Source organism: Ochotona princeps, chromosome 24 (assembly GCF_030435755.1).
Source record: "Ochotona princeps isolate mOchPri1 chromosome 24, mOchPri1.hap1, whole genome shotgun sequence".
Taxonomy (NCBI): domain Eukaryota; kingdom Metazoa; phylum Chordata; class Mammalia; order Lagomorpha; family Ochotonidae; genus Ochotona; species Ochotona princeps.
The window spans coordinates 12,242,139-12,264,880 of NC_080855.1; the positions used below are offsets into that span (position 1 = coordinate 12,242,139).

At 46.0% G+C, this 22,742-nt stretch overlaps 1 protein-coding gene across 23 annotated transcripts in view; it reads left to right on the forward strand.

Moving 5' to 3' along the window:
• RBFOX1 (RNA binding fox-1 homolog 1) overlaps positions 1 to 22,742 on the forward strand; it is a 1,600,707-nt gene that overhangs the window by 1,502,498 nt on the left and 75,467 nt on the right. For all 23 annotated transcript variants that reach the window (XM_058681067.1, XM_058681061.1, XM_058681073.1 and 20 more), the window contains 2 exons: positions 377 to 437; positions 6,245 to 6,298. In XM_058681067.1, coding sequence (XP_058537050.1) covers positions 377 to 437; positions 6,245 to 6,298 — 115 coding nt within the window. The remainder of the gene's footprint in view (positions 1 to 376; positions 438 to 6,244; positions 6,299 to 22,742) is intronic.

Consider the following 22,742-nt stretch of genomic DNA (forward strand, 5'->3'; position numbering starts at 1 on the left):
CTCTTCTACTCCACTGCATGTTCCTTCATATGAACTTTACGTTGGAAATATATTTATTGTTTCTGTGTTATCATGGAGTACACGCATGCTTTTAAATCTTCAATTGTGCAATATCTTTTAATTTGCTTTTACTGTCTCTTTATTAAACTTTTAAATGATATGACATTGCTTTATTGAAATGATTTGTAAGTTAAAATGGTTATGAAATAAATGTAATTACAAAAATGTATGATTTTTGTTATGCACCTACTGCCTTTTATAAATTAAAATGCATTTTTGTTTTTTGTTTTAATGAGTAATCACAGTCATAATGCATGCGACTGGATCGTGGACTGGCCCTAGAATATGCACTCATTTGGGTTTTCTATGTACGTAGGTCAATAATGCCACAGCACGTGTAATGACAAATAAGAAGACCGTCAACCCTTACACAAATGGTAAGTAGAGCTCCGCCAGCCATTCTTGGGAAACCTGTCTCTGGGTTGGTGAGGTTATACAACCAGTGAGTGTGCCTCCTCAGCACTCGGCACAGCCGGGGCACGCCATCCTCACTGCTGGCCTGGTCCAGCAAATTCAGTAATCCCAATGAGGGATTTTACTATTTATTTTTGTTACACAGTCATCTCAGTAGTCATTTTTTATAGTGTAGATTGTATGTTAACCTTCCTGGTGGACAGTTTAAGAATCAAGCATTCATATACCAACAAGGGCTGAATAGGCTCTGGAAAACCCGGTTGTTTTGTACTTACTTTGCTGTTGTTTGGTAAAACAAGATTTCTCCACTAAAAAAATAAAAGGGAGGGGGAGGCAAGAAAGAGCGGTGCTGGATGTGCAGCCTCCAAGGCCGGCAGGCGATGGGGAGGGGCGGTGATGGCTGCTCTGTGGATTCAGTGTTTGTCCCTGGTCGCCTGTAAGACAGCCAGCCATGGGGGATTCTTTGGTTTAAGGATTTATCAAGTTGAAACAGGAGGAGAGGTTGCCAACATCTGCAGGTTCACTTCTCAGATGACATGAATGACTGGGTCTGGGCCAGCGTCAAGCCAGGGACTTGCGGTCTCCTGTGTATGGCAGGGGCCCAAATACTTGAGCTTTCTCCCACTGCTTTGTAAGGAGCATTTGTAGGGACAGCCAGGGCACCAATTGGCAGCCTTACTGAATGCTGGCTACACAGGCAGTGGCTTTAGCTTCTATGATACAGCAGCAGTCCCTGTGCGTGGGGAACTCTTCAAGTTGACATATATCTATATCTATATATCTGTATCTATATATCTGCATCTATATTATCTATATCTATATCTATATCTATATATCTATATCTATATCTATATCTATATAGATTTCAGTATTTCCAGATAGGCAAAGATCCTGTATTTGAAATGAAAGCTAAATTTGGGCAATAATTACTGCTCAATAACGTGGTGAGGAATGGGCATTTAGTTAGTACGCCCACATCCTACCTGAGTGCCCCGTTCTGGATCCCTGCTGTCCGCAGCCAGACCGGACTGGCTCCAGGGCTCCCCGCTGCACCCCTGGCACAGTGTGGCCATGGTGGCCCTTTGGAGAGGGAACCAGCAGAGAGAGCGCCCTTTCTCATTCCCTCTCCTCCTCCCCCGTCTCCCTTTCTGGTGTATCAAGGAAATAAATAAAACTTTTTAAAGAAATAGTGAACTCAAAAAAAAAAACCAAACTCATCTGTATGCAGCATGCAACTCACTTCTCTGTCCAGGCATTTGAATGCCAAGGGATCGCCTCTTGCGCTATTTTGGTCACCTGGTGCCCTGCATGTAAATGTCTGTAGGAAGCATTTCTATGTAATTTTTAAGAACTTTGTAGCATGTTTAATATGCTTCCTGTGTTTTCGTGACTTGCCACCCAGCGGAGTCCTGGAGAAGGCAGGCACTGGTGTTGCTGTGGGTATGTGCGCGTTTGCCTTCTAACACCCAACACAGCGTCCAGTGGAGACATTGGGGAGGGCTGCTGTGTGACGGTGGGCACACTCCACCTGGGGCAGGGGAAGCGCTGGTCCTGATGCCTCCAAAGGCTGCTGCTATTTCTGAGGCGGTGCGGGACCCCCGACGTGCCTGGTCTCTGCTCCATTGCCTTGTCACGTGGGGGTCCCCAAGAGGCTGTGAGCGGTGGGTTTTCCCCCAGCTGCTCTCCTTCAGCTGTAAGCCTCATTGTTTGGTTTAATGTCCTTGATCAAAATCTGTGAATTTGCAGGGCCTGGAAATGTATGCAAACTGCCTAAGAAATTAAACAATGGGATCATTTTGTCCATCTTCCTGACAGCGCAGGCTCTTATCTCCAGCAGGGTTATCCCAGGGCTCTCTTCCAGGTACTACAAGGAGTCACACAGACTGTGAGCTGCTCTGCATGCGATTTGCATACATTTACATAAGCCTGTACAGTCCCCAGACCGGAACAGAGGTGATTTTTCCGGAGCTGCTTTCTTCCTGCCTCTCCCTGGAATAGAGTCTTCCCCAGCAGAGTCCTTCTGCACTAGCTCTGTGGCGTCTGTTGGGAGGCAGCTGTGCTGAGGTTGGAGGGAGGAGGATCCCAGCCCAGAGAAATACATCCATTCTCCCAGAGAAGCTGGACAGTGGCTTTAAGTGGCAGGTGTGTCCCGGAGAAGTGACCAGGACCTCGCCGACCTCACTGGAGGTTTGTGAAGAACTGGAGAGAGCTCTTGAAGGAGCAGGCAGCACAAAAATGTCCTATGAAAGGTGGTCTTGGACTTTCCTTTTTAAGACACATTACAAAGGCCAGTGTCACTGAAGCCTAAACACAAGGACGGTGGCATAAGATGAGCCAACTAACAGGGTTGGAGTGCTGGGCTCCTGGGTCAAGTTGTAAAACATCTATGTTCACCTTTAGTTCGGCAGGAAGCTGTGAAATCTTGGCCTACAGAATGACATTTTTAGCTTATTCTCCATACATTATTTTGGCCACAATGAATAGAATGGTGGGAAAGGAGGAATAAGGCAATGGTGAGGGTTAGGACATTTTTGCAGTAAAACTTGGCCAGGTACAGAATAGTGGCCCCTGGTGTGAGTCAGTGGCTGTGAGGAAGGGGAGACATTCCCCAAGTTTAAGCAACATGGTTGTGCAGCTGCCAGGGTGTGTAAGGGAAGGACACAGTGGCGTGTGGGGATGTTATCTGATGCCCGGGACAACTTGATGAGGAACCAGTTTCAGGAGCGGAGGGCAAGTAGGCATTGAGTGTTGTGCCTGTCACATGTCTCACCTTGTGTAGGTGAGAGGGTCAGAGAGGGGAAGGAATGTGCCACAGTACCAGTGAGCACGTTCCTGCCCGAGCACACTCGCCCAGATTTCTGGTTGGGGTCTCAGAGGGAAGGGCTTCAGGGTGGCCTCTTTCAGTTCTTAGTGGCAGATCCAAGATGACCCGAGTCCCTCGAGACAGCGAGAGTCACTTCATGTCTGTTGTTTTTACACTGAATAGACCTAAAATTGGTAAACTGAGAGAAGACACATAGGTAAGTAGATAGGTGAGTAGGCAGACAGACGGGCTCACGTTTATCTGTCATTGGTTCAAAGGGAAAAGCAGATCAAACCAGGGGGAGAAGCAGATTTCTAAGCAGTCTTAGAGAACTCTTTGAAATCTGCATCTTTACAAAAATAAAAGGCCACTGATATAACTCAGGATCCTTAAAAGCTACATCAAAATTAATTGATTGGCCCACTTTTATAGAATGGTGTGCCCCAGGTTTATATGCAAAATGAATTATTTAAGAGAACTAATAAGGACATATATGGGGCTACACTTTTGACATAGTGGGCAAAACTGCTGTTTGAAACCCTGACATTCCAGATTGCATTGCCAGGCTCTGCTCCTGGTGCAGCTCCCTGCTGACACGCCTGGGAGGGCAGCGCCAGATGGCCCTGTTTCCTGGGGCCCTGACGCCCACACGGGGAGCTGGGGAGGAGTTGGCAGCGGGTGGATTTCAGCAAGGCCCATACTTGGCTGTTGTAGCTTGGGGGGAGTGAATCATCAATGATCCACTCTGTGTCCATCCCCTCCTCTGCCTTTTAAATAAATGAATTTCAAAAAATAGAATATATATATTCCATTTGATATTCTATCCATATATATGCATATTTATTAAACCACACCTGAGTGATTACTGTGAACAAACCCCATGTTTCTACTAACAAAAGATCTGCAAGCAAAATTTAAGATAGGATACAGAGGAAGAAAACCACTAAATGCATATCCGCTGAATTCGACTCCACGATCAAAGACATGTAATTTCTGGGAAGGTGTTTGAAGACTCGGAGACCAAATGTTAAATATGTCTGAAGCTTTGTTTTCAGCCTCTCTGGTGTGTGTTTTCTTACAGTCCAAATGACTTGATATGTCGGCTGTAGTTCCAGGATGCTCAGAAGTTGGGCATTTTCCTTTTGAGGAGGTAGTGGAATTTCATTTGGTCAAATAGAAGTCATTTTCTACGTTCTTAAGACGCATATTCTGAAATGTTGGGTAATTTCTGTATCACTGGAGAAGTTCTCTAAAGCGTGATGTGAGTTATGTGAGAGGAAGGTGTTAGTATAAGGGCTTCAACCATTGGGCAGCAGGTCTCCGAACATCATGCTGCCTCCTGTAAGTCTAAATTGGAGCCCAGGAGTTCCCATTAACTTGCCTCCCACGTAACTCAGATGTGACACCCTGGAAAAATCCTGTCCTCGGATCACCCTGGATGCTGTAAATCACCTGGGTTAGTCAACTTAAAGCTCAAAGTGCTTAGAAAGAAAATAGTCTTAGAAAGTTTAGAAGATTCTGGATTTTCATAGATTCAGGGGCAAATCTATTGAAATGCTGAGCTTCTGCCTCCCTTAGTTGATCTCGGGAATATCTCTTCTTTGAGAGACGACCACTCCCTTATGGGAAAACCATACAATGTTTCCATTGTCATAGATACCTTCTTGGGGACAGTGTGGTGGCATAGCGACCTAGGCCTCTGCTCGTGGCACTAGCATCCCATATGGTTGTTGATTTGAGACCCAGATGCTGTAGTTTGGACCCAGCTCCCTGCTGAAGCAAAGCAGTGAAAGATGGCCCAAGTGCCTGAACCCCACATGGATGTGGGAGGTGCAGAGGAAGCTCTGAGTTCCTGGCTTCAGCCTTGCCCAGCACGGGCCATCATGGACATTTGGGGGAGTGAACCAGCAGATGGAAATATTCTCTCTCTCTCTCTCTCTCTCTCTCTCTCTCTCTCTCTCTCTCTCTCTCTCTCTGTGTGTGTGTGTGTGTGTGTGTGTGTGTGTCTGTCTCTGTCTCAGTCTCCCACTTTCAGACTTTCCCACTGCCTTTTCTCAGGAACATTTACTGACTTTTGCGCTTGTCCCTCTGCTGAGGGACACCGTGCTAGCGCATCTCTGAGTCCCTCCAGGGATCTAGAAGGGGTATTTTCATAAAGACCTGCAGAATATCAGCCCAAAACCCTGGCAACCTGATTTTCTGTGAGCATTGCTTCCCACACAATACTACATGATTCTGTATCGTGCTTCTGATTTTTTAAAAGAAATATTCTGATGTGTTCTTTGACCAAATAAAAATTACTAAAGTGTCAGGAGTCATTTTACAGGAAACTGGCTGCTCAGAACACTCAGACAATTTACAGAGCCTGTTAATTCTCTGTACAGGTTATCTGAAAGTTACCTTAGACATCATGCGTTGATTAAGAATTTTTATAGTTCCTGAATGCATGAAAATGTGTTCCCCACTCAGCCTCGAGGCGATAAAACACATTGTCCTTGCTATTCGTAAGAGAGTTCAGAACTGTCTAATACATCGCGGTCAGGATTAGGAATGGCGATTGTCAGAGTGGTGCTGTTTCCAGGTTTGTGTGTGTGAGCCTTCAGATTTGGGTGAGCTGAATGTGGAGGGGGAGGGGGTATGTGGCGGATTGTCAACTGCGATATATAAAATAAGACAAAAATTGAAATTATTGTAGCAGCTCTAGTAAATATTGAAGCAGTTGAAAATTAACTATAGCTTCATTTTCATAAGGCTCACCTGGAGCTTCTTCATAATGGCCTTGCCTTAACTCGTGCTGGCGGAACACTCAAGGACACGCTTCCGTTGTCTTATGTATGGTTTTCCAAATACTTTATACTGTAAAATACTAAACAGAAACCTCAGCACGTTTTGATATTTGGCTGATTTGCAGTGATAAAATGTGTTGCCTCGAATGTGATCCTATTTCTGTGTGTTTTTTTTTTAAAGGCTGGAAATTGAATCCAGTTGTGGGTGCAGTCTACAGTCCCGAGTTCTATGCAGGTAAAGAGCCTTTGTTTGCATGATGTCTTCTGTGTCTTTCCTACATTGGCTTTGCTGCTGCCAAAGAATAGGTTTCATAACATTATCTTAACCGAGGGAGTCCCTATCCAACAGGTACTAAATGATTTCTGTGGGCTAGACCTTGAGAGTTAAAAACCCTTTGAAAATTAAAGTGAAATCGTACGAGTCACATTTGGGGACATTTGTGAGGCCACTGTTCCTTGTGATATTTCTCATAGGTTTTTGCCTTAAAAAAACAAAACTAAACTAAACTAAAAAACAAAAACAAATTGAGGCTTTGGCTTTGTTCAGTAATATATTGAACAAATGGAGTGGCCTTGACATTCATTTTACTTCCATGTGCCTGAATGTGTCTGTTAGCTGTGTGTCCATTTGAGATTGCGGCAAAGCAGAGAGTTGGCTCAATTATTCCAATACCATGGCGATGATTTGGAGTTATCAAGAGAAGACATATTAAGAAAAAAAAAAAAAGATTGTGCTATCCTCAGTAATCCGTTTCTCTCTGCTTTGCCTGATGTGTGTTACCCCTCACCTTGCCCCCAAGCTTCCTTCAGTTGGGAATCCAGTATCTTAGAAAAGCCAGCTTTGGAGACAGTGTCAGCGGAAGCCACAGGCTGAGAGCCCCATGTGCTGTGGCTCTTGGCGTAGCCTCTTGCTGTTGCCTCCTTGTGCATTAACGAGGCTGTGAAGGGTACCTAGAACCTGCCAGCAGCTTTGGCTCAAGGGTGCAGAGTTCTCCCTGGGAAGTGGTTCTTGCTGTGAAATAAGGGAAACACAGCCAGTTGCTCTAGGAACTCTCAGTGATTTCGCAAAGGAAGCTGCACCCCTGGCTGTGTTTCTTCCTGGGGGGCTTTGGTCCCTGCCTCTGCTTAATCTTAAGCATTGACCCCAGGAAGGAGAAAGAGACAAAGGGTACTGAGCTCCCCTAGCATAGTCACCAGTTGGATAAAGATTTTAAACCTGGGAAGTCAGAGAAGGCTCTGTGTGAGGGCTGAGCTCTGCATATGGGGTGGGCCAATTGCACAGCCAGCCCCCTTGGGGGAGTGTGAGCAGGAGCCTGGTTCAGTTCAAGAGACTCCGTCCCTGGAACTAACTGCTGACTCTTGTGGAGGAGACTTCGCTCTAAGGCTTTCTGTGACTGATCGTACACACCCACCCATAACCAAGCATGGAGCAAGGAAACCATGGCCGCCCAACCCAGGGTCCAGTCCTGGCTGCCCTGGGCACCAGCTGTGTGACTCTGGGAAAGTTGCTTAACCTCTCTGTGCCTCAGCTTCTTTGTCACTGACTCCAAGGTGTTTATTTCAGTTGAGGGGGTTAACACAGGGAGGGTGATTTATTGTAATATGTGCACATCTGGTAAGCAGGAATGCAACAGGTAGTCTTCCCCCTTTTGGCTCGGAGGGCAAGTGAGCCAATAGCAGGTTGTGCTAACTTCTGAAGATGTTATTCAACCAAGATCTTTGCCTTTGTTCCTGGGAGGACTAGTCCTTTTGCTTCTCAGCAGGTGGCTGTTTATTGTTGGGCTCAGGGCAGCCTGTTAAAAGAGCACAGGACCTCCGCAGGGACCGTTGGCACAGGTGGTTCTTGTCCAGAGCCATGGCAGAAAGGGAGGTCCTCAGATGGTGAGAGAAGATTTAGATGGCAACTCCCATGCCTGTGTGGGCCAGGCCTGAGAATGGGGCAGCAGAACCAAGGAGGGACAGATTCTCCGTGTGTGTGTGTGTGACTTCCTGTTCCAAAGGATTCAGTCAAAGAGTACTTCCTGTGGGAAGAGAGGGTGGAGATGTGACAATTGGGATTGGAACCGGAAAAGGCCTTTTCTGGTTCTTGGCAGGGTGGTTTGTGGTTGTCCTGTGCCATAAAGGACAGACCCGTCTCCTGCACGTGTGCTCAGTCCTGCAGGCACGTTGGTGGTCTTTCAGTGGCCTGTCAGATGGGGAGACAGCTCAGACTCATGTACCTGGGGAAGAAAGCGTATCTGCACAGATGTTGGAGTGTGAGGACAGCCCTTCAAGTTGGCCCAGGGCACCACCTCGACACTTGGCTCCTCACTGTAGTGAAAGGCTGTGTTCTAAGTCGTGTTGGCTGAAAGCTGTCTGCCAGCCGCCCTCCGGACCCCTGACGGTGCAGCAGTCTACTCCATCCTCGGGCCGCTTTCCAAGTGAGGAAGGTGAGGTGCGCAGTGTCTGCATCTGAGAGTTCCCAGCCAGGGAGGAGGAGGCTAGACTTTGAGACCCACTTGAGAGCAGGGTAACCGAGCGCTAGTGTCCTCAGCGTGGCTGTGTCCGTCACCGCCCCATCCACGAGGGTGTCCCATGTGATCATGGCCGTGGTGGTGGTGAAAAGGAGCAGGCCAGCGAGCTAACTCCAGAACACGGGGCGCAGGAAGGCAGAGGTCAGGAACAGGAATGGCAGTGTTGTGAGCGTCCTGACTCGCCAAGCACCTTCTCTGTTGGCTTCTGTGGTGAGTGTCGGGTGGGAACAGTTGTGATACTGAGCAGTGAGGAGCAATCTCGCTCTAGTGGTAAGATTGTCCGGAGCCTGGGAATGCAGCTGGCTCACACCCAGCAGGCGCCGTCCCTGTGCAGTGGATGGATGCAAAGATGTAGGCTTTGCATACATTCCTGTCTGTAAACAGGTGTAATTATAACTGTCGCCCATCTGCATAACCGTGACTAAGAACTTAGGAGGCATTTTAAATTTCCTTACCTGTAAAAATAGACTGGGCTTATCTTGCAATTTCGAGTGTGCCTCGGAGCTGAGGCGAAGACCCTCTGTCATTGATTTACTTTGAATGTTCAGTGGGCCAGCTCTGTCTTTGCCCAAGATAGAAAGCCACACTTATTAGTCATGTCTGTATGGAAGACTTTATGCTAATGGCAGTTTCTATAATATTCCCATCGTATCATTATTGATTTTTCTGAAGCTTATGCAGAATTAACAACCCAGCCTCCAATTGTCTCTCAGACTAGGGCATGGAAAGTTCGCATATTTGGTAAATTAAAATCAATATTTTCAATCTCTCCTAAAGGTAATTTTCCTAATTTAGTGGACTTTTCCTTAACATTTATTTTCACTTTTAATTATAAAATGGCAAGTTATTGATTTTCCTATAGAACCTGTTGAGGCCCCGAGGGCATTTTTATTGCTAACCCGGGGTGGGGGTGGGGCTAGCAATTGCGCTTCTTAATGGGGACCTTTAATTACTTGCTGAACAATATTAATTTGCTTTGATAAATTATGACATTCTCTCTCTCTCTCTCTCACACACACACACACACACATACACATTGTAGGGGAAACATTTGGACAGCTGCAGGCAGAAGGCCCGTCAGGGTGGTTTTGCCAAGTTTTTAAGTCATACCTGTAAGACCTCTTTTAAATTTTTATCCAGTAGCAGCCTCCAGAAGCAGGGGTATGCAAATATTAAACAGTATATATATCCCATAAACACGTGTGCATGTAAATCTTCCGTCAGGGCAGGTGGGCGTTTTCCTGTGATTGTAAACAACATTGATTATTTCCCTAAGACTAGCCTGCCGCAGCTCCCTGAGGCTGCTTCTCAAGACAAATGATTGATAAGTCAATTAGAGTCTAGATGGATCTTCTGGACTGCGGCCAATGTCTGTGGCCTTATCATTTTTAGAGTCTGAATCACATCGAAGGCATGGCGTAGGCTTAGCGTATCAGTGAGGAGCTGCTCCCGGGAGTGTGTCTCGTGTTGTGATGTGATTAGCAGCAGGCTTTCCAGGAATCCAGAGGAAGGGCTCTCAAAGGGGATTCCTACACTTTGCACTTCAGCGGGGTAAGTTCCTTTGCCCTCCAATTAAAAAATAAATAAAAGGAAGTAGTATCTTCTGGAGATAACCACGCTATCTAGCTCCCCAAGCTGTTGATTTAAAGCTCCTCTAATCTTCATAAATAAGTAAAACAAAATAAAAATAAATAACAGAAGGTTACCCAGAGTTGTCAGCATGCTACTGACAAATGGCAAATTTATCAGTTTCCCAGTTGCCAGCAAGATATACGCCGCAAGGCACCCCCACACGTATATCATAGCCTGCCAACTCATTTCTGTGATTAAATATTCCATCAGTGAGGCTATAAGGCAGCAAAGTTTAACAAGATTCATAAGCTGTACCACTTGAACACACATAACTCACTTCAATGGATGGCGAATACCCCGCCTGCAAGGGAAAATGGGAATTGAGTTAGATGACTCGGGGAGACGTGATCGATAGGAAAAGGAGATCTGATGAAATGCAGATCCAAGGTAGAGCCGGGTCACCACCACTGGAGACACACAATGAATCCTACGAGTAGGAGCTGCGAGCAGGCCGGCCTGCGAGCCTGGGAGAGGCTGGTGAGGCTGGTGAGCTGTACTGCCCGCAGACACCAGCATCCTTAGCAGTGCTGCTGTGGAGGAAGGAGGGGGTCCTGAGTGCACACACCTCCTTCAAGTCACAATTTCTAGTTCTGAGGCAGAGTGCTACAACAGCCCTCTGCAGGGCGACAGATCTGAATGGCTGGGCCTGCCTCCTGGCCTAGCCACATTTGAGAGGGAGCTAGAGGTGCTGAGAGCAGACCATGCTAGGTGCCACTGCAGGATCAGCGAGGGAATGAGTGTCAGTCGGAGAGCGGTGCAGTTACTGCTGATTAGGCCCAGGTTGGGGCAAAACTCGGCCACTGACCACAGGACTAGATGCCAGCTGATGTGGTGGAGGAGTGGATCGATACCTTGACTTAAAGAGCGGTAGGGCAACTGTAATGGCTTATGTCAGAGGGCGACTGTGTCTGACCTTGGATGACCCAAAGGTGTTGTTTTTCTGTAGGCTTTGGACCACTGTGTACTGTGATTCATCACAGAAATGGGTCTAAAGAAGGTAGCTGGAGGCTTCCTCATCACTGTCGCACTTTCTTCTCCCTTCTTTGAGTGGCATTGGCAGATGAAACACTTTGTAACCCCTTTCTCAAAATTTGTGCACAGTAATGCTTATAACGGGTGCCTATAGCCCATGATAAGTCCTTGATCCAAGTTTGCTCCATTTTGTTTGGATGAGTTTTGCAAACATCTAGAAGACTAAGCAGGCCCATGTGCCATGCATGCTTACCTTCAGGTGCACAGCACTGGCGTCAGAGGTGCCTCCCACAGCCTGTGCCCTTCAACACAGCAGCTGTGCGGAGGACCGTGTTGACTGGCGCATGCCCGCTGCCTGCCCAGAGCGGCCCAGCCCGGACTGGATGCAGAGGGACAGCTGTAAGGAGCACTTTGCTTTGAACACTGACCTTTGTGTGCTGCTTTGTACAATTTACACATCCACCAAAGTCAAATGCCGCGCACTTCAGTGAACTGGAACGGAAGAATCCAGATCTAAGTCCCCAAGCAAAGGATTTTCGGCCCGGAAATGTTCCACCTCAAGGAGTTTACCTCGCACATCTGCTTACCTCGCCCTGCGCGCCTCTCCTCCCAGCTGTCTGAGCAGATTTTACTCCATCCTTCTCACATTTGGCCTTCACTCTTATCCCCGTCCTGCCATATCCCGCAGAGGGGATGTTGATGGAATCCCTGAGGGTTTCTGAACTTCCAATAAGATCAGCGCTCACTTGTACGTGAGAAGCTGCATTTGCTGGACTCAGTCTGCCCTCTTCCTATTGCCTGGGAAGTCTTTTGAGGAGTGCACCCTCAAAACAGAGATTGGCAGAGCGCAACCTGGACAGGTAGTGGCTGAGACCATGGGAAGACGATGAAGGGCGAATATCTGGCTCTTGGGCGAGCTCCATTGGTAAAGGTTGAGGTTACTGTTACCAGCACTCTGGGCTATGCAGAAACTTGAACTGTTAACAGTGACCCCACTGTGGGCACTTGCTCTGTGCTGAAGACTTTGAGTCTCCCAAGATCCACAGGAAACTGCAGCCCAAGTCTTGTCATTGTAATAAGCATCCTGGACTGTGTCCTGCCCCAAATTAAAGGGCTGCTTAGTGTAGCTCCAAGGAGATGACTGAGTCAGTCCAAAAGCCAGCCAATTCTTAGAAATGGTCAGGCTTTTAGACAATCCCAGCCTGCTGAGTTAACCCCTTCAGGCATCACAGTATCCCCCTCAAAAATATATATCACAAATTCAATATATGGCAGCCTGCATAGTGATGTTAATGGTGACCATGATGATGATGGTGTAAGATAAGTGATCCCGCTTGCACTGCCTGGTTCTAGAGTGAAAAGATCAAGCCAAAATCATTTATGAAATGCTTTCTGTGTTTTAGTGTAGAACAGGCTAGTACCACTTAGGAGGTGTTCTAAATGTTGCAGTGGGTAAGGTCCTTGATTAGTTGCACCTACCTATTCTTGCAGTTATAGGACAAAGGCATCCACAGACCGTACCTCAGGAATGGGCATAAGTGTGTTCTTGAAAAATTGTAAGGGTGCTGAAAATTAAATTGCCTGTAATTTGCACGTGTTACAAAATAGCTGTTCATCTCCTTTCCAACCATGTAAAAACCTGTGAACACTGTTCCTGGCTGTGGCTTGCCCTAAAGCAGTGGTCCTACCCGGCTTAGAGACCGCTTCAGGTTGCGTAAACACACACAACTGCCAGTTTAAGGCTTGGTGAGTTTTGGTTTTCATTTTTTTAAAGAGTTGTGCAATTTGAGCATGTGCTGCATGAATCATAGTACCCTAAGCAGCCGTCACTCAGCTGTGTGACATCCATCAAGGAAAAGCTAGCGAATGAGATCACAGCAATCACAGCCCCTTAATTCATCCTTCAGTGTGGCCGAGACACTAAGGGCCAGGCGTTGTGCTAGGTGCTGAGGTGCCAGAGTCTGATGCTGTCTCTCCCTGTATGGACAGGGAAGAGAGTAGGAAACCTCTGAATTCACTGTTAAATAAGTGAAGTGACCTGAGTACAGACGGTGGTCCAAGGGAGGCGCTGCGTGAGCAGACACTAAGGAAGTTCATTGTAGGGGGCAGTATGGAGGATGTGGGAATCCTAGGGTCTTTAGAATCCATTGAAAAATGCTTTAAAAGGAAAGCACACGTGCTTGAGATTCACCCAGCACCTACTGGTACGAGTTGGAGTCACGTGGTTTCCAAAGACAGAGTGTATGGTCAGCTGAGATCACAAGGTGCCTTCTGGAGAAAGTGTGAGAAAAAAAGAACACAGAAACCTGAGATAGAGGAGGGACTGTGCATTCTGGAACATCCGCTTGAGAGGTGGGCTGCCAGTGACGAGATAATAAATAAAAGCAAGCACGTGTGGACACCTGTTGGCTCATTAGCGCCTCTGTCTTCGCTCGCAGCGGGCTAACATGGCCTTCTCATGGTGGGCAATGCTAACAGGAGGGCTCTTCTAAAAGTTCATACACAATGTGGACCATGAAAGAATGCATTGAAGTTTCTCCCCCAAAATAACTTTTCTTATTTTTATTTTTAAAAAGATTTATTTATTTTTATTGGAAAGTGAGATATACAGAGAGGAGGAGAGACAGGGAAGAAGATCTTCTGTCCGATGATTCACTCCCCAAGTGGCCACAATGGCCAGAGCTGAGCTGATCCAAAGCCAGGGAGCCAGAAGCTGCTTCTGGGTCTCCCACATGGGTGCAGGGTCCCAAGGCTTTTGGCAGTCCTCCACCTCTTTCCCGGGTTACAAACAGGGAGCTGGTTGGGAAGTGGAGCTCCCGGTATTAGAACCAGTGCCCATATGGGATCCCGGCATGTGCAAGGACTTTAGCTGCTAGGCTACTGTGCTGGACCCAAAATAACTTTTCTTTACAATTCCTTTTCTTTGCACTTTCTGAAGGATCTTTATGTGAGGGTAAAGCCATTGGACTGTCCCGGAGGGAGGACAGTAGCCCAGCTCCTTCACAATCCAGAGTTTATACTAGGTACTAGATGGGGGAACTAGTGCCCAACATGAAAATGACTGCAAGATATGTTTCCGGGTTTGGTCTAAATCTCATCATAGCAAAGAAAATTAGGAGAAAGTTCAAGTAGGGGGGTGATCTATTTTTTTATATCATTTGCTTGCTTTAAGAAAAGCTTATTAATTAACAGTGTATGCATTTGATAGATACAGTTCCAAGAAGACGACGCCGTTTTTCTCTCCTTCCCTACAGTACCCCCCTCCTCTTCATTCATTTTTGCAAAGACATAATTTTAATCCAGTGCATATTCACAGGCTTAATTTGCCACTAGCCATACATTCAACAAGTAAAAAACAGGGCCACCACAGTTCCACAGGAGTATGAACATGCTAAAACAATAATCATATCTCCATGATTTTAAAGAAAAAAAGATTTATTGGAAAGGAGGATTTACAGAAAGAATAAAGTACAGAGAGAGAAAAACATCTTTTCTCTGCTAGTTCACTCCCCAAGTGGCCTCAGTGACTGAAGTTGAGCTGATCAGGAGCCAGGAGCCTCTTCTGGGTCTCCCACATGGGTGCAGGGTCCCAAGGCTTTGGACCGTCCTCCCCTGCTTGCTTTCCCAGACCAAAAGCAGGAAGCTTGGTGGGAAGTGGAACAGCCAGGACATGAACAAGCACCGTATGGGATCTCAGCATGTGCAGGGCAAGGACTGAGCCACTGAGCCAGTGCCTCGGCTCCTCAGTGATGTTTGGATGTGTGTCTGCGTTACCGTGCAAGTGTGAACCTTTCGGCTTTGGAGCTGATTTACTCCCCACACTGAGTAGTCTTCAAAGTTCACAGCTTCCTCATTTGCCCAGCTGATTAGGTTGTGTAAATACAGTCAAATCAGCCAAATATTACTTAATAAGCTATATGTTAATTGTTTGTAGGTAGTCATTCTTCAAAGAGAAAACCAAGCCGTCCCATTGTCTTTTAAAAAATGTAGAGTTGAAGAACCAACTAACAAATGGAAAAATTCTACTTCGATTAACTACTTTGATGACAGTTAATGCATCTCTAGAACTTCTGTGGAACTGTTACAACCCATTACAGTCAAAATATTGGTTTATGAAAAATTAATAAAGCCAGTGGAAATGGAATTCCGCATATGCATTAGCTATTTACACCAAAAGAATCTGCCAGAATTAATTATACCGCGTGCTACATTCTAATGAGTTTTTCATTAAACTGTATACCATTATGGAGACTAAACAAGGATTATTCAAAGAATAATGCCAGTGGCTGTTATTTTTTTTTGCGAGATTAAATTAGTTAATGGGTTATACATTTAAATCTGACACAAAGGTTAATCGCTGTACACTTACCATTGTATTAAACCCAGTATCATTTTGAGACATAAACAGCCAACTACTACTGATAACACGTATTTCTGGAAAAAAATCAGTCTGTGACTAGCATATGTTTGATGTGCACATTTATTGTAATGATGTGAACTGTCCATATTCTGTTTTTGAAATAATTTTTGCCAGCTTGAAAATTCTGTTTACTTGTATCTCACAGTGAAATTGTGTGTGTGTGTGTGTGTGTGTGTGTGTGTAACTTTATAGGATTACTTTGAGAAAGTCAAAGTCGATTTTCTACTTTGACCAGAGGAATGAGGTCAGGATTTTCAACCTAATCTAGAAAGGCTTGGGGTGGGAAGTCGAGATGAACATCTCCTTCCGCTCCACAAATACATCCAGGCTTCGGAGTAGACTTGCGTGATATGTGAAACAGAGCATATAGAAAGGCCTTGCATCCTTTGCAGATTCTGGTAGCCTCAGAGAAAGGCCTTTTGGGGAATTTTCAGAGGCTTGTAAACCCCACTCATTTCAGCAAAAACAGTTTCTGGATTTTCTAGTTATTCTGAGCAGGGCTTACAAACTGGATTGTGTTTGCGGTGGGTTGTTAAGTAAGTCAGTGCCACCAGCTGGGTGGGACTGGCCACAGATCGAGGAGGACCCACTCGCTGTGCCCTAGAGTGGCCCTGCCAGAGAGCTGCGTGGGCTCCGATCCCTCGTGGGAAGCCAGTCTTGCACATTAGGCCTTCAACAGCGAAGTGTTGCATTTGATTCCCTATCTTAACATAGTTGCCGTCCATTCTGTGCTGTTTAGCTTTCTATTACTGATTGAATAGTATTCTAGTTATTCACTTACTAATCCCCCCCTTTTTTTAAAAAAGGAACAAGGGATTAAAAAAGTTGCCAAAGTGTTATTGTTAGGCTTTATGGCTTCAGGGTTCCAAGAAGGAAAGAAGGTGGAGAAGACTCGGCTTTAGGAGGAGGACAGAGGATGGGGTTACAGCCCGCTGCGACAGACATCAGCGTTGTTATTATTATTATTATTATTATTACAGTTGATTTCATAACGGTTTCATAGGCTCTGGGATTCCCCCAGCCCCTCCCCGTACCTTCCCCCCTTGGTGGATTCCTCCACCTTGTTGGAGTATTACAGTTCAAATCCAATCATAATTCTTTCATTGCAAGCATGTACTTTGCGTAGTGTCCAGCATCTTATTGTCCAGATAAATTCAACAGTTTCTTGGGGAGACCATCTCTGGTCTGAAGGCAGAGCTGGCAGAGTATCATCCTGACCAATTAAAAGCCCCAAACATAGCATCAGCAACTGTTTACAACCTTATGGGGTTAACTGACATGGTACTGAGTGACCAATGTGTTAGAAAATGCAAGTTCTTAACCACATCCTGTGACTACTTCATTGACATTTCATTTTCAGTTTATACACAACTGGCTGCTATACACCTTAAAATAACTATAGGGTACTATTCAGCTGCCTCGTGTCTATTTTCATTTTTGTATTCAGTAGTTTATAGTGTTGAAGCATAATTTTTGCTGAACTTGGTGGATTTTGGGATAGTCCATGTTGGCTTATGTCAACAGTTCAGGCATCAGGGGTTTGAAACCAGGCTTTGTTTTCTGTAAGCAGCAGCAGAGTCCCTTCTGAGGCAGCTTGTTGGCGGAGGTGCAGGGGACCGCCGGGACCCTGGTACCGTGGGTAAGGAATATGCAGTGCGGGTGAGGACGACAGTGCACCGTCTTAGAGGTTTGGAACATCCCCAGGTGCAGGACTTTGCAGAGCGACACGCCTTCCGCCAGCCCTTGGGTCCATGCCCCACAGGCACCCAGCTGCATCAGGCACGGGCTTCAGGCCCAGTGTCGTTGGGAGGTGTGGCTTCCCGTTACTTCCAGTTCTAGGCAGGCTTTTATTGTTGAGGTCACTCAGTGTTCATCACTACTTACCAAACCTTATAGTAAAATCTGATATAGTAAATGTTTTCACCCCTTTCACAGATAGCAAAACTGAGGTTCAGAGATGTTCCATGACATGCCCCCCAAAATGAAGTCACTTAACAGTCACTTCTGTTTAGATGTTTCCAAAGCCTATGCATTTTTGTTACTCCACAGTATTTCAGGAGTTCACACTTTCTCCTGTCTCTGTTTCTTTCCTCTGTGCCTTCTGGCAAGCTCATGAGTAGGATTTTCTCATCTACACAAGATAGGTTCCCCCATGGATTTCGATGGTTGGATTTAAAGCCAACGTAAGCTGGAGGTTCTAGTTCATGTCTTTATCCGTGGGGAGTCAGGTGTCTCCAGCTGCAGGCAGCGGAGTCAGGTGTCTCCAGCTGCAGGCAGCAGCCTCAGAATTGGAAGACATGGCTTGCTTGAAATGGGGACAGTGGGTGTGGCTCATTCCTGCCGTGGAGGGTGTGTCGCCAGGGCCCAGCCAATGTGGCTTTCTTAGATACTGTGAGCTGTGGAGTCAGATCAAGCTGGCCTCAAATTTCACTGTCTTCTAAATGGCAGTTTTCTTTCTGAGCCTTAATTGCCTTTTGGATTTGGTAAAGAACATGTGCACATCTGGCAGAGCTGGTACATATCTAAAGCCCAGTGCCGCCTTGGTGCCCCGTCTTGTTTAAATGAGCTGTGCTTGATGAGGTCTTGGCGAATCCCGCTTTGCTCGCTGGGAGCTGGAGCCGGATGCTCGAATGCACATGCAGGATCTCGGGCTGCCTCTGCTCCAGACTCACTAAATGAGAAGCTGCATTTGTAAGTGTGCCCAGGTCGTCCAGAGTTGAGCAACGTTCGAGAAGCGAAGTTGGAGGACACCTTTTAGATGTATGATCACATTCATGAACTTAAAGCTCCAACATTCTGAGGGACAAAATTGACGTGCTTTCTACTCCTCGTGAGTAAATTGCTGGCCATGCAATTTTTTTTTTTTTTTAATTCTGAGAAGCAATGGACTCAAAACAAATTTTGGATGAATTTTTTTAAATGCCTAAAAAATGTTTTTTAACAAAAATAAGATTAATTTTTAGACTAGATTGCTAAGAGGCTACTTTTGAAAGTATTTACTGATAGCGTCTGGGATGGCTATTAGTCCACTGGTGATGGTTCCTCCAAGGGTTGTTCTGAACAGCAAAGGGCCATTAGATCTTGGGGCCAGCGGACTCTGGCCGAGGGCTGGAGAGCAGACCCTTCAGCTCTTGCAGACGGTTAGGTCCGTGCTGCAACGGTTCAGCTTTATCCTTGATCACGGAAGCACCCACGCTTCGGTGGTGCGCATGGCTGCACTCCAATACAGATTTATTTATAGACATTGAAAGCTTGAGTATTTTGTGATTTTCATTGGTTACCAATTGTTACCCCCTCACTTTCCCTCCCTATTATTTGAAAATGTAGAGACAATCTTCAGCTCACAGGTCATCAAGAAGCAAAAACAAACGATGGTGAGCTGAATTTGGCCAAATGGCTATATAGCTTGATGAGTATCCTTAAAGTCTGGGTTGAGGTGCCTAGTTGGTTTGATCCTCACCCTGTGTCACCAGCTCTTCGTGACCTGGGGCAACATCCTAAAGCTCCTGCTGCCTTGGCATTCCCAGCTGCTAAATGGCTCCACAGCAGTGTGGTTCAGAGTGGGTAAGAATCCACAGGAAACACCGAGCAAATTTCTCCTCAATTCTAAGATAGTACATTTTGGGCTTGTAGTCACACTGAGTCATCTCCATCTTTTCCAGCTCTGCTGTTGTGGAGCCGTAAGCTTTTCTTTCCTTGTTTTTTTTTTTTTTTATCAAAAAGGCAAATTTATACAGAGCAGGAGATATAAAAAGAAAGATCTTCCATCCACTGGTTCACATCAAGTGGCTGCAACAGCCAGAGCTGAGCCGACTCACAGCCAGCAGTCAAGAGCTGCTTCCGCGTCTCCCTTGCAAGTGCAGGGTCCCAAGGCTTTGGCAGTCCTCCACTACTTTCCCAGGTTACAAGCAGGGAGTTGGATGGGAAATGGAGCAGCTGGGACATGAACTGGCACCCGTATGGGAACCTGGTGCATGCAAAACAAGAATTTAGCCATTAGGCTACTGTGCCCGGACCAGTCATAAACATTTTTAAACAGTAACTAATCAGAGAAACTTGTTACAAAGAGCCTTTGTAGTATGTTTGGAGTTATTCTGTGAAATCGGAAGTCATGTCAAAGTAGCACGTATGAACAGAAAACCTGGAAATGATGTATCTATTTTTCTAATGCTATGAAAATCAAAAACCTACACAAATGATTGGAGTGCAAGATTATGTATACTGCAGACAGATTCGCCCTTAGGGCTCCTTTAAATACAGAAATCCCTTGGTACAATTAAAACATGATTTGATTTATACAAATTAGACATACATACATTTCCCTGCAACATCTGTGTCTAAATGGAAATATCCCCGTACTTAAATCTCCCAGAAACCTCAAGAGACGCTCATATTTCAGACTGCTACAAGGGCTGTAAATATGAAGTGTGGAAATACTCTTACAAGGGTTAGCTCTGTGCTAGTCTCATGCTAAAAATGCGTGACCATGAGGGCATCTGTCACCCACTGGGGACTCTGGTTACATTCATTGGGCAGAGGCAGTAGCCAACATTAGCAGGTGCTTCCAGGCGGTCCCCTGCCTCTTCAGAAGCTGGGGGCCCATGAGATGCCCTCATGGGGAACCCTTGCTTCATCCTTACAGAGTTTGTTCTGTGGTAGGCTAGTTAGCTGCTTGGGCTGTTATCTTACAGGACGATGGCTTGGTTCCCTTGCTGTGAGGAAGGTCTGAGATGGAGTTGTTAGCAAGTTGGTTTCTGCTGAGGCCCCGTCCTAAGCCTGCAGGTGGCTATTCTCTCTCTTTGTGTCTCTGAGGCCTTTCCCCAGTCTCTCATTTTTGTAAGGCCACCACACACATTGCATTAGGGCCCATTTGTAGGACATTTTAGCTTTGTGTCCTTCCTGATTCTGTCTTCAGATAAAGGTGCATTCTGGGGCCGTGGAGATTGGCACACATGCATTTGTGGGGGACACCATTCAGTCCACAGCCCCGGGGCAGGAAGGCCCTGGCCTCCTGGGTGAGCCGTGTCCCCGCACCAGGAATGTCCAGCAGGTGACTTCGTGCACCTCTGGAGAACTCTGGGGTAAACTGATTTGACGTGGGTTACTGCTTCTGCTAAAAATGTGACAGAACCAGGACCAGCTCCATCAACACACAAGGCGGTAAAAGCAAAGATGAATAGATGTTACCCTCTCCTCTTTTCTTTCTTGATCAACACATGCACTCAGAACAGGTATATTAAGCTATTTTCCTCCAAAGTGTGTGGCATTCACCGAGGCAGGAGTCTGTCTCAGGGCACCTGAACAGCTACAGAGTCACCCTTTTGGGAGATGCACCAAAGCCAGCACCGTGTATCACTCCTTCCTGGTGATTCTTGAATTCTCAGGGGAATCTGAGGCCTCCAGTTTAAGGATGGAAAGAGCTCACGCCCCCAGATTAGGGAAAGTGATTTTTCAGTATTGAGATGCTCACATTCTCGGGCTCCACGCTGGGCCTGCTAAATCAGGAATGTTGCATGGGGGTCCTGGTGACATGGACGGAGCAGGTGTTTGTGAGAGGACCCTGCGGCATGGCTGCGACCTCCTGACACAGGCACTCCTGTCCCGGAGAAGTCTGTAGGTATCTGGGCCTGCCAAGGGGCTGCCTTTCCGGGCTCATGGTTTGTTCTTTGAATGACGGGAGTTTCTTTATTCTAAAGTTAAAAAGCTTTAATTCTACAACAAGGAAAGAAGGGTGGAGTCCTTGATCAACCAAATAGAGGTTTTGGAGCCCAAATAGGTTGATTTTCACCTAGAACTTGCCTCTGATGGATGGCAACCTTCTGAGAAAAGGCGTAGTTGTTTCATGGCTTTTTTTCTTCCTGCTTGTTTGTAAGGACCAATACTGTCTGACATTTCTTATTAGGGAGGGACAGATGCATTATGAATATTGGCAGATGTTGTAAACAATTTTTTCTGTTTTGTTATATACAATGTATTTCTAGCATTGAAAATTATTACCACTGAACTTTTTCAGTTATGACAGCAATCAGTAGAAATATGAAATGAATTTTTTGCCATAGTCATAATAGTTACGAGTAATAAAAATTGTTGCAAAGTAACTTCCACAATTTATCTCAGCGAATCATGTAACAAATCATGTAGACAAAGGTTTGCATTGATATTCAGAAACAAACCTTTGTTCACTTTTCTTTTGTCTATGCAAGGAAGCTTCACAAAGTCCATGGAAAATGGTAATTAAATATTAATTTATTTTGATGCATTTTTTAAAATCCATGTCTTTTGTAAAGCACGATATGCTTGCATTTCCCACGAGCATTTTGAAGTATCCTTGTATTTATCATTGAGCGTGTTCGTGTTCCAGGGACAGCACGTGGGCCGTTGACAAAGTGTGCAAAGTTGAGCAGGCGTGCTCAGAGCCTGCTGTGGTGCCTGGCACGTTGCAGAAGCCAGCAGATTCCCATGCAAGGATGACACTTGAGGCCTCTTCTTTTCGTAGCTGAGCCCCGCAGACAGAGGGGGTGCATGCTTTTGAGTTCTTCGGGATGGAAGGGGTTTCCTCTGAGGCCTCTGCTGGTTGTGCTACCAGGCAGCAACCTCAGGATGGCAGTGCCCCTGGGGAGGGTTCTGTTTTCATGTCGCTGGAACAACTCGCAATAGGAGAGGTGCACCTGAGGCATAGCTTGCAGAGCGGGTGCCCAAGAAATCCTGTGAAATCTTAAGGTGTTTGAACGAGTTTTGTTTGTCAGATCTTTTTTTTTTCTTTCCTTTGTGCGTTTCACTAGAGATGCAAGCATCCCACTGCAAGTCCCCTAGCCTGTTTTCATCATGGGCACATTTGAGATGAATCAGCCGCTACTTGTCAGACAGTTGGAAATTTCATTTAAAAAAAAATACGGATAACAGGAAAGAGCCTAGTTGTCCATCATTAGACTGGCTTGGCACTGTGTGTATTTGGTACTAAATTGGAATAGGTGGACATGATGAAATGGCTGTTCTTTGCTTCCTTCCTGTCTTCCATTCTAATTTTATTTCTTGAAACTACAACCTGGCTGCCTAACAGAAACCCCTTGGTTTCCCTGTGTGATTGCTTCCTGCCTCTTAGCATAGGTTACTGGACCCACTGGGCTAGGAGGATGAGTCAG